General features: G+C 37.1%; 2 protein-coding genes across 3 annotated transcripts; one reads left to right on the forward strand and one right to left on the reverse strand.

The window, feature by feature from the left end:
• The first annotated feature begins 1061 nt into the window (after positions 1-1061).
• Positions 1062-7361, forward strand: LOC111477591 (coilin). The gene is made up of 13 exons (XM_023121444.1): positions 1062-1432; positions 1701-1765; positions 1854-2078; positions 2455-2694; positions 3114-3180; positions 4373-4444; positions 4727-4856; positions 5043-5089; positions 5169-5381; positions 5993-6064; positions 6148-6297; positions 6547-6703; positions 6798-7361. The coding sequence occupies exons 1-13, from the start codon at positions 1247-1249 to the stop codon at positions 6983-6985; spliced, it is 1812 nt and encodes a 603-aa protein (XP_022977212.1). The 5' UTR covers positions 1062-1246; the 3' UTR covers positions 6986-7361.
• Positions 7358-11016, reverse strand: LOC111477576 (protein-tyrosine-phosphatase MKP1-like). Of its 2 annotated transcripts, XM_023121428.1 has the most exons (3): positions 10724-11016; positions 7941-10351; positions 7358-7743 (listed from the first exon to the last, which is right to left on the reverse strand). In XM_023121428.1, the coding sequence occupies exons 2-3, from the start codon at positions 10299-10301 to the stop codon at positions 7642-7644; spliced, it is 2463 nt and encodes an 820-aa protein (XP_022977196.1). In that variant the 5' UTR covers positions 10302-10351; positions 10724-11016; the 3' UTR covers positions 7358-7641. The 2 variants fall into 2 exon arrangements, with proteins under 2 accessions (XP_022977196.1, XP_022977200.1); XM_023121432.1 differs by lacking the exon at positions 10724-11016 and having other exon boundaries at positions 7941-10717.
• Between the last annotated feature and the right edge of the window lie 487 nt (positions 11017-11503).

Genomic DNA, 11503 nt, shown 5'->3' on the forward strand with positions numbered 1-11503 from the left:
AGAGGTTAGATATGATACCTATAATAAACCGTAATGGAATACTAAATATCATATAAGATATTTGACTGGTCAAATATGATACATATGGTAAACATAATTTAATGTTAAATATCCTTAACAAAAACTGGTTTGATTGCTTTAAAACTAGCAACATAATTTAGTATTTTAGCCACTAAGGAAGAAGTTAAAATGAAAAGAAAGCAGGTAAAAAATGTATTTATCGAACCCATTGAAGTTTGGTAGGAAGATATCACACAACAGTTCTATTCTCGACTGATTGAGACCGCCTCGATCTCAATAAAATTTTTGGATTATAACTTCATTTTCGGTTTGATCGGTTTCATGAGGTTAAAAAGGATGTCAACCTTTGTTCGATTTTTCATAAATTCAGCCTCACACTAATCAAAAAAGAAAATATAACCCAACTCAATCGGTAAGATTTAGATTGGATAGTTTGAATTGGTCGGATTCTCGAGTCATGAATTTTCTAGTAAGACGATGTCATTTGCCAACTTAAGATAAACTTTTTACAAATAAAGGGGTTGTTAATGTTGCATGAACATATGAGATATAAAATTGAAATTTCAACATTTAATCGTGTTAAATTACAAATTAGTTGGTAAATGTAACAAAACTATATTAAGTTTTTAACATTTTAAGATCGCATCTAATAAATATTTAACTCGTTCCACATTTTAAAAATGAATGGTAACCATGATCTTAGTATTATCCTCAACTTTAACTATATATATCATCAATCAAGATGTTACACCAAATTAAAGAAAGAATACATAAATGAATCGAAAACTACATCAGTCTGAGAGTAATCATAAAGATAGAATGACTATAAAAAACTTAAAAGAATTGAAAGTCAATACCGATACTAACAAGGTGTATCTTTCTTTTCAATGAATCAATCATACAAACTCAAGTTTAACTACTATTTTAGGAAATCACATTATAGAGGATGGTGTAACTTAAATTAAAATTAAAATTGAAATTATAATTGATTTTACAATAATCGCCTTACGAAGTCGAACAACCCAACTGATGCAACGTGGGCCGGGTCCGGAAATTTTGACGCCCTTGGAGGGGCGGGAGCGAGGGAAATGCCGCGGCTGAACCCCTTTCGACTGACGATGGACTGACATCGGAAAGGGGTTTAACAAGTTCGAAGCTCTGCTACCCATTGTTCCGATTTCCAGTTCTACGTTCTTCGCCGCCATTTTCTTTCTCTCTCTGGTGCATGATGGAGGCTGTAAGACTGCGAGTTTCGTTCAAAGACAAGGACCTACTGACCGAGTCGCTCACGGGGTTGAGACGGAGCTGGATTGTCCTAAAGCCTCATCTCCGAACTATTTCCGACCTCTCCTCCTACATCCTTTCTGTTTTCCATCTTCATGATGCATGCCCCAACGGTCTCGCACTTTCTGTAAGATTTCTTTCTCCGATCAGGTTACCTTACTGAACGCTTGTCTGCGGACGAAGGTCGTGGAAGTTTCTGACATTGAATACGCTAATTACACTGCTCTAATTGAATTATATTTACAAGCTCACTGTTGTCAGTTTCAATTTTCTGTAGAAATAAACATTTTCGCTGGGGAACGAACGAGTTTTCCCCCTCTACTCTCTAGCTTTACTTTTCATTGCTTTCATTCTTTATAATGGCGGCACATTGCCTAACTCTGTTTTTATGGTAGATGGATGGATTTGTGTTACCTCCATTTGAGTCGGTTTGTATTTTGAAGGATAAGGACATTGTCAGGTTGGTTTGTGAGTGACATTTTTTTTGTGTATATTCTCTGTTCTCATTTACTCTTTTGCTGGAAACTAAAACCTTCTTTGTTGACCAGAGTGAAGAAGAAGAAAAGTAAGGCAATCAAGGAATTCAGGGAGAAGAAACTTGTTGACGAAGGAGTGAAGCTTCTGGCTGACAAGGAGTTTGAAAATGTATCTGATGGATGTGAGAGTGAATCAGAGGAAGATGAACCTAAGGCGACTTTGCCGGTGAAAGCTGCGCCTGTGGAAAAAAAAGTGTCCAAAAAAAGAAAAGCTTCGAAGATGACTCCCAACTCAAAGTATGTATAGTTCATGTATTACCTCTGATAGTCTGATGCTTGTTGGAGACGTAAAATTTGTTTGTTTTTTACAAGCAACACTGAGAGAGAAAAAAAGAAGATTGGTTTTGGTCAGCTTGGCTGCGGAATTAACACTATGCTTTCTAGCAATACTTCCATGTTTTGACATTCTTTATACTTCTCATGTTCCATCTTCTTTAACATAACTGAGGTGGTACATTTTGTTGTGTAGCTCCCTTTCTTCCTCCATGCTTATAAACGATAACTATTACAACTAGTTTAGTTGCTCTGGTTAACTCCAACTTCTTCTTCTCGCTTATAATATTTGCCATCAGTTGATTTATTCTGGTCCTTATTTCAAATTTAAAAATTACAGGAGGAAGAAAACTAAATCTTCCCGTATTGAAGAATTTCCATCTATCATAGCTGATGTTCAGCCCGCTAACAAAAAGCACGAAGAAAGAAATCATCTGAAGTCTGACCTCCCACAAAAGGTCGTAGTAAGAAAAAATGATTCATCCAGAAGTTCTAGTGAATGTCAATCGCATTCATTGAAGATCATTGAAATTGATGGAAGAAGCAACAATATCATTAAGTCAACTGCCAATGCAGAGAGGTGATTCCTGCAGCTTTATATAATAATGGCAATGAACTTCCAAGCATCGTGAAATTTGTTCTATCCAATTCTTTGGTAGTGAAGCTGAAAAGTTGAAATATTTAGCATCTTCTACTGCTTCATCCTAGTCTTTTAAGGTTTCCTTTGTTTATCTCATAGCATCTCATCAGTATTTTCATCTGGGATTGGTCCGTTAATGGGGCATGGATTTTGTTGTTCATATTTATTGTCGACAATTTGTCAAACTTCACCATGTTCCTTGAACTCTGGCCTTCGTGAATATGATAATTATTGTTAGAGATATCACCCTATCGGCTCTATTTTTGTTTTAAATACATATATTTTTTTAATATTGCACTGATTTATTTTTTATCCGCCTGCTTGGTTAGAGAAATGTCTTACAAATCATAGTTGTTCAGGGTTAATCAGCTTGGAGTTGGTGGGAGAAAAGTTGAGTTGTCCGACACAGCTGTTGAAAATAAAAAGGTTTCTATTTATGGAAATTTATTGTTACTATCATCGTTATATGGCTTAAAGCAATTGTGATTATTTGATAGCGGTTTTTACCATTTTTAATTCTGATGTTGATTGCTCTTATAGAATATAGTCCGTTCCATATGCAATGATTGTCTGTTACTGGGATGAGTTATTCTTCAGTATTTTATATTATGATAAATTTACTACCAGTAGATATATCCTATGAAGCATGAACACGTGTTGGACATGGATATGTTCAGACACGTGTCTGACATGGATATGTTCAGACACGTGTCTGACATGCTAAAAAAATGTGTTAGGACACGGCTTGGGTATGGCTCTGAAATATATTTAACCTGAATGTGCGAACTAATCTTGTTATATCGTTTGAGATTCCAAATATCGTTAATTGACTTAATTCTGTATATTCTTAGTGAAGTATGTTTTGTTTTTTTTCATTAAATTTTACGTATTTTATCTATAAAAAGTACTAATATATCAATATAAGCACATTTTTATATCAAAAAACATGTCCCCAATGTATTTGTGTCCTACTTTTTAAGAAATTGACGTGTTACCATGTCCATGCTTCTTAGAATATATTATGTCCATGGTTTCGTTTTTAGTTTTCTGTTTTTGGAACTTATGTTTTTTCCTCCCAATTTTTGCTACTATGGTATTTACTTTTCTTGAAAAAAAAAACATTTGAATTCATAATCAAATTCTAAAAAGAAAAAATAATAATAAATAAAGTTTTTGATAGCTACTCTTTTTTTTTTTAGTTTTAAAACTTGGATTGGTTTTTGAAAATATTGGTAGAAAGTGGATAACAAAACAAATAAAGTTATAGCTAGAAGTTGTGGTTGTAAACTTAATTTTCAAAAACCATAAAACAAAGACCAGACTATCAATGTTTTTGTTTTTGTTTTTTTGTTGTTGCTGCTGCTATCAAGGTATGGCTCTAGGAGAGTGAAGAGAATGAAAGAGAATATCAAATTCAACTTTGCTATTCCGTCTTGTTTGAATTTCGCAACAGGGAAAGAAATGAAATATTTTGTAACTAGAACCAAAGATTTTAAAGGCTTCTTTCAGAAAATTAGTATTAAAGAATCAATTGCCTTTATCATCTATTCTGTTTTTGGGGTTGAATGTTCATTCGTCTAATCTTTCTCTCCCTTGTGTCCTTTTCTTTTATTGTCAGGGTCCCAGTAGAAGTACTCGCCGTAAGAAGGCAAAAAGGCAATGGTTGAGGGAAAGAGCTCAAAGTGAAGAGGTATATTGATGCCACAAACGGCCGTTTTTCATTGCAAGTATCTGTATTTTGTCCTGTGGGTATAAATTCTTATTTTACTGAAAAACTCTACTGTGTTTCAATTCTATACTTTTATCATTTTGAATGTGTAAGGCAGAACTTCTACTTGGTCTGATCATACATTTATTTCATGTGTTTGTCCTTCTGAAGTTATAAATATGCTGATGTAGAATTGGAATTAGCATCGGCAAGTATGTTCATACCTGCTTGTGGTGTGGTCACCTGATTCATATATTCTTGCAGCAACAGCAGCAGTTATTTGAAACAAGTATTGATCAAGGACCTAGTCACAATAATGATGTTGATATGGATGAGGACACTGTTCCTGTGGTAGTTAAGCCCGGACACATTCGCTTTGAGCCAGTTGGAAAAGGTCCGTTGTTTTCATTTTATTTTAGACTCAGTCGGCTTGTGCATTATTGGAGCAGTATTTTGTGAGGCCCAAAAGGGGGTGGGGAAGTATCTTGCGTAGGCTTGCTTGTTATATTTTATGATTTCATACTTTTACAACATGGATAACACAATTATGAGTTCCATGATTGCTCTTACATCATTACAGTTGCGGCGGATCCGGCTGGGGAGCAAAAGCAAAACCATTTCCCTAAGGTATCCATGCTGTTCCAATATCTTATGCTGCCTCTTGAAGTTCACTGTCCCCAATTATTATTGTTTTGTTATGCTTTAGGAAACATTGCATTGGAATGGCATAACCAACAAGAAGAAGGGTCAAAAATGGGGCAAAGAGAAAACTCCATCTTGGAAGAAGAACAATTCTAACAGTTGTTCAGGCGAACCTCTTCAGTTACCTACTACTGAAACTGAGCAACCTACAACTCCGGCACCTGTAGTTGGTCCCATAAATTTTGATGAACTTAGACCGTGCACTGGCTTGCCTCAGGTTTGGCTTTCATAGTTAACTTCATCTGCTTTCTTAATGACGTGTTTAGCTGGGCACAAATGGCTTGCAAAGTGGACTGATCAAGTCATGTTAGCAGATTAAATGTTTATCATGTCACAAGTATCAACTTTTTCTTTAGGGCCAATTTCGTGAGTCTCAAAATTTATGCAGTTGTCTAGTTAACTCCTTTTCATAGTTACAAAAATTAGGGAAAGTTACTGAATTATCATCAAAATTTTTATTGACAATGCATGTCAAACGTATTAAATTAGCAGCGTATTGGGGCAATTAGAATTTGAGTTATATGTTAGCTTTGATGCAAAAATGCATTTATTTAACTAATAAATTTGTCACTTCATTATCAAAATAAGGTATGTGTGGCCATTTGATCTGTATGATTATGAAACATTATATCTTGAATAAGCACAATCTGACTCTTTATTGAAGGTCCTTGATGAAAGGACTGGCAACCCGTCAATTGGCTATCAGATCAATTAATAATTGAAAACTAAAACTATGAAATAAAAAGTATAACAGGTGTTATTTACTTAATAGCAGTATTAATTGTTAAAACATTATTTTATATATAAGTTGTGTGTTATTCATGGCAGGATGGTGATTTAGTTGCATACCGTTTGATTGAGTTATCATCAACCTGGACACCTGAGATTTCCTCCTTCCGAGTAAAATTCGTCTTCATTGTAATTTTCTGTCTGATTCTTTCATTCCACAGCCTGTGTTATTCTAGTTCCTTTTCCTATTTCAGGTTGGTAAAGTAGCATGGTACGACATTGAATCCAATCGGATTATGCTAGTACCGGTTCCAGAATACCCATTACCTGTCAAAAAGGAGATAAACGAGGATTTTGCATCACAATTAGATACAAACCCATATGGGGAAGATGGCTCTTTAAAGGTATTAGAGCCAAACATAATATTTGGTTTGCCATTATCCAATTCGTTTCTTTTCTCTCCAATTTGTTACATAGTAAGTATTTTTATATATATAAAATCTACAATCGGGCTGTAGTTTATTTATGACCACCTGTGTTCTTTCTGAGCAATGGTATAGTTATTTATAGGAATCACTAATTCTAGCGTTCACATGCTTAATCTGCCTCTTATCTTCGATTGCATTGAACTGACAATTGGAGACCTTTGACAGATTGATTTTTCATCTCTTGTTGATCTTCGGCTTATCGGGCAAGGGAACTTGGATTCTTCAAGAACTGCGGTTAACCAGGAAATCACTCCTGCCAAACAAACTGCAGAAAGTTCCAAGCTTGCTCATAACAACGGAGATGCCTATGACACTAAACAAGGTATCCAGTGTAACTTGTAGGCGTACTAAGAGTAGTTTACTAATTATCAGGGAGCTGGTTACAATTAATGGGCTTTTTTATGACTGGTCTTCAGGTAATGGAAAAGTAAGTGCATGGGATGAAATCAGCGATGCTCTGAGTGCGAAGAAAGCTGAACTTTCTAAGGATGATGGTTTGAATCAAGAAGAAAGTTCAGGATGGAGATCATGGTCCTATAGGGCACTCAGAGGCAGCGCCCTCGGTCCAACAATGGCTCTCTTAAGAGCTCAGAATGAACTCTAAGAAAAATCCCCTGGGTCCAAACAATGTCTATGTATATTTGCTGCTCAGATGACTCTCAAGTCAAGGTTGTGTAGGTTCGAATCTGCAGGTGCTAGTTTTCTGTGACTGCTGGCTGCTACTGTCAAGTTCAGACTCATTTGCGAAATTTGGAAGTGGCTTTTCGTGGTTGGAATTGGGTAGGGTTTATATGCCAGTCCAATTAGACGTCCTGCGCACCCAAATCAGCTGTTGACGATGGAGCCTCAATGCATGTCTGTAGTTTAGTCAGAATGGAAAGCAGCTCTCATATTATATATATGCACATCAGAATCTCGATAGCTCGAATATTGTGAAACTATTTAAATAGACTAATTATGAATTTATCTTGTTGTGTTTTTAAGTATATAGCATCTGAAAATTTACTTCAATAACAAAGAGGACCAAATCGCTAGTCTAATTGGCATCAGATATTCATTTAAGATTCAAATTTTTAATCACTTCTATGTTTCTTCACAAGCAGGTGAACTCATTGATTACTGGGTAAAATTCAGACTATTGCTGGCGTTCGTCTCTCTCTCTCTCTCTCTATATATATATATACATCTCACAAGCAGATCACATCAATTGTTCTGCTCTGGATGCTACTTTTACCTCTTGGAAAGTCTACCGCCAGTCCATCAGGTCTTCACAGACCACAGATCAACATCTTCCACTTTTTGAGGTAATGAACGGCTTAGAAGTGTAAGGAACTCCTCTGGTTCCTCCCCTTCTCTTATTATCTGCACACACACCATATTTCACGAAATGAGCCAAGTTGATTTGCATATTTTCTAGATAACATTCACTACAAAACTGTTCAAAACATGACAAAGACAAAGGACGATTGATATATGAGGCCTATGTTGAAGGATATGGCTAGTAGTATAGAATAATTGTTACAAGAACAAAAGAACCTGTAAAATAATTGTTTACGCACCTGTATACGGGTATCTCTAGGAATTCCCTTATTGTTAATAAATATATGTCCAATCATCTCCCAGTGAAGACAACCACTGTCGTCAGTCATCAGTTGAGTGTCATCATTTTCATGCAAAACTTCATGCCCCAGCCAGATAAATAATTTGTTACAGCCTTTTGAACCCAAATTTGCATCTGCATCAAACAACATATACACTGATCTAGAATTACGATTTCCAAGTTGATTAACCTCCGCTTTACTCATTGAAGGCCACTGGTAAATGACCGTAGCTCTTGCTTCCTCAAACTTGCATTCTAATTCAGTGCTAGCCCCAAATTTACCAATATCAAAACTAATATCTTTGCTACTGTTTTTATTTTCGGATTGTCTGTGCCCAGATATCTCCAACGGATCATCGTCTAAGTCAGGCAAAGAAAATGACAATGATCGAACTATTTTCCTCTGAACCTTGCAGGTTTCTTCAATGGAGGGAAGCAACATCCTAGGTGGAGGATGACTCCCTCGACGCTCTGCAATTGAGGGGGAAGCTCCTCTCAATGTTGGATGATAAGAGGAAAAGGACTCTACAAAGATAGGATGAGTTTCTTTGTGGTGTAAACAAAAACTGTCTATGATGGAAGAGTTTCGAACAGCCGGATGCAATGGATCCATGTCAGATGGTGAAGGTTGCCGAGAAGACATATATGATAAGTCAGACCAATTAGACGATGATGGTGAAAGGGTAAAGGAACTTGAATTATCTGATGTAGAAGGAGAGAGTGAAGGGGATTTGGTGCCAAACTTTGGACTAGTAGTACCTCCTTGAAAACTGGAAAATGAATCTGGTGACCCCAGAGGATGAATTGGTAACGACAAACGATCGTCTGGGATCGAGCTTTCCTCCTTGTTAGAATTTTCTATTTCCAGATCCAGGTTACTATCTGGAAAACAGTCAAAAGATTCAGGTGAGCCACACAAATAGGCTGTGCGTGAAAGTGGTGGTGATGCAAGATCAATTGAAGAAACAGGTGCTTCTTCTGCATCATCAATATTTGCAGATAAAGATGTGACAACATCTTTTGCAGTTTCACTTATTCTGGTTGTGTCCCACCCATTTTCTCTAGCAGGAAGATAAGTTTCCGATTCGGTATGAGATCGATCAAAAGGTGGAACGACCCCACCTAAAATCGCCCTGTGAAAAATTTCAAAATCTGGATTATACTCCTCAACTTTCCAGTCACCCACCTTCAAAAATCCTTGCCCTTCTTCAGAACTATCAGCCAAATGTTGGCTAGTCATAAGAGCATCCCAAAATTCCAATGGTTCGTCCCCGTCTTCGATGCTAAGGATGGGGCCTTTAGCCCTTTCATATCGGACAACCTGTGACGCTGCAGCCTTAGCCATATTCAACATCATAGAGTCACACTTATCCCCCTTCCAGACATAGATAGCTGAAGGAACGTGCACAACAAATGCCCCACGAGAATCAAGTCCTTGAACACGTGGAGTGTTCAACATCTTGGGTACAAGATGAAGCGGATCATATGACGAATGTGGAGCCATCCTATACATCCTCAAGATCGAATTCGGGCTAGCAGGCACTGCATGAACCCGCTTCTGGCACTGCAATAATTGAATGGCGAAACCCAAGTTCGGATTAGCCACCCCTCGAGCAGCCTTTACATATTGAAAAGCATCTTGGAAACTCCATCCTTCCTTCCACATGAGGTATGCAATCACAAGAGAGGTAGACCGAGATACGCCTTGGCAACAATGCACAAAAACCCGACCGCCTTGTTCTCGAACATCTTCGAAGTAATCAAACACATTGTAGAGAATACTTGTAATATCCTCAGAGGGATTATCTTGCAACCAAAGAGTTCTGTACACAAATTCACCCTTGAAGTACTCAGGACAGACAAACCCAACACAATTCAGCACATGTGTGATCCTATTCTGCCTCAAAACTTGTCGATTCTTGGCCACAGAATCACTACCCAAATACACATGATCCAGAATCTTCGAACATTCCTTATCGAAGAACGCAAGTTTATCCTTCTTAAACTGAAATTCCCTCACAGGCTGTTCACATTCAGAATTCTGAGACGACTTATTATTAACAAGCTCTCTCGGAGTTTCTGGGTTTGGCCAAACGCCAAGATCATCAGAACCCGGTCGTGGCCATTCCTCAACTTCCCGACGGCTGATTGAAAGCGGCTGCAGCGGCGGCAGACATGATCGAGCTTTATTACTATTAGGCACTAAGCTCCGGTTACGATGGGGCTTTGACGGCGACCGGTCAGTCCAAGACGCCGACCGAAAAAACGCCTTCCGAGTACTACCGGCGGCCCCACCCCTTGTTCTATTTTCTTCGTCCATCTCAAAAGTCTAGAACAGCTCATTGACTCGTATCCATTGGAGGCTTATTCCTAGAAAAATAAGCGAAAACCAGAGAAATTAGGAGCACAACATGTATAGTTGGTATTGAAATTCAATCCATTCCCTTTTTTTTTTTTTGTTCACCGAACACCCTTGACCATCGCCTTCCCCCAACCACCGCCAACAGCAGCAGCACCACCACCAGAATAACCCCCCCTCTTATTTCTTTCTAGACTTGTTAAATTCGTAGTTCAAATAGTCAAGTCTTGAAAAGAACAATAAGGATTCTGACCCAGTTCATCAAATTCCACGGAGAAATTGCAGGACAGTTTCTTTCAATCCCAAAATTAAAAAACAGAGAGACGAAAAGTCGAATGGAACAGGAAAAAGAGATAGAAAACTGTTGAATTTGGATCACTTACTTGAAGAATCGAAACCCCGGAATTTGCATAGAAGTGGGTTTGAAAGAGCAGTAGCAACGTTATGAAACTAGGAAGCGAGGACGCCAAATCAGAGAAAAGGTAAAAGCTTTTGGGTCTTAGACGCACAAATTGGACCAAGCCAATGGGCATCAAAGTGCTTTGCTTTGTAGAGAGAGAGAGTGAGAGAGAGAGAGAGAGAGAGAGTCAAAGAGCCACGTCGTTGTGGGATAGTCATACAATGCATGCATGTCAAGTCTTGTGATGCCATTTATTGTTACATTTTTTTTTTCTTTATAAATGGAAGAGAATGAATAAATAATATGGACTATTAATTTTAAAAATCTATGGTGAGAGCGATGATATGTTTACCTGACTCCTCGGCTTTCTCTTTTGACCGTCTGACACGTGGCGGATTTTAGTTGCTGGTGAAGAATGTCTACCGACCTCCACTTGATGGTTGCTTTGACTGATCGAACATGGTTGGTAATTTGTTATTTTTTGTACACTATACATGTGAATTTAATTATTAATTTAAAAATTATGACAAAATGTTTTCTAATTTAAGACTTCAACCAATATGCATTTTACAGCTATATGTTAGAAAATTATTTTTTAATTCTTAATTTAAATAATGCAAATTCTAAATATAATATATATATATATATATATTTTTTTTATATTTTCCATATATCTAGATATCAAAATTGAAATAAATATAATATTTAATATGCTAGACTAAAAAAAGTAATCTTGAATGGTGCACTTAATCTTAAAAAAACA

Source organism: Cucurbita maxima, unplaced genomic scaffold, assembly GCF_002738345.1.
Source record: "Cucurbita maxima cultivar Rimu unplaced genomic scaffold, Cmax_1.0 Cma_Scf00001, whole genome shotgun sequence".
Lineage (NCBI taxonomy): Eukaryota > Viridiplantae > Streptophyta > Magnoliopsida > Cucurbitales > Cucurbitaceae > Cucurbita > Cucurbita maxima.

Coding starts and splice junctions, on each gene's coding strand:
- LOC111477591 (XM_023121444.1), top strand. CDS start 1,247: ATGATGGAGGCTGTAAGACTGCGAGTTTCGTTCAAAGACAAGGACCTA. Junction 4,857..5,042: donor CTTTGAGCCAGTTGGAAAAG/GTCCGTTGTTTT, acceptor ACATCATTACAG/TTGCGGCGGATCCGGCTGGG. Junction 6,065..6,147: donor CTGAGATTTCCTCCTTCCGA/GTAAAATTCGTC, acceptor TTCCTATTTCAG/GTTGGTAAAGTAGCATGGTA.
- LOC111477576 (XM_023121428.1), bottom strand. CDS start 10,301: ATGGACGAAGAAAATAGAACAAGGGGTGGGGCCGCCGGTAGTACTCGG. Junction 7,744..7,940: donor CTAGAGATACCCGTATACAG/GTGCGTAAACAA, acceptor GTGTGTGTGCAG/ATAATAAGAGAAGGGGAGGA.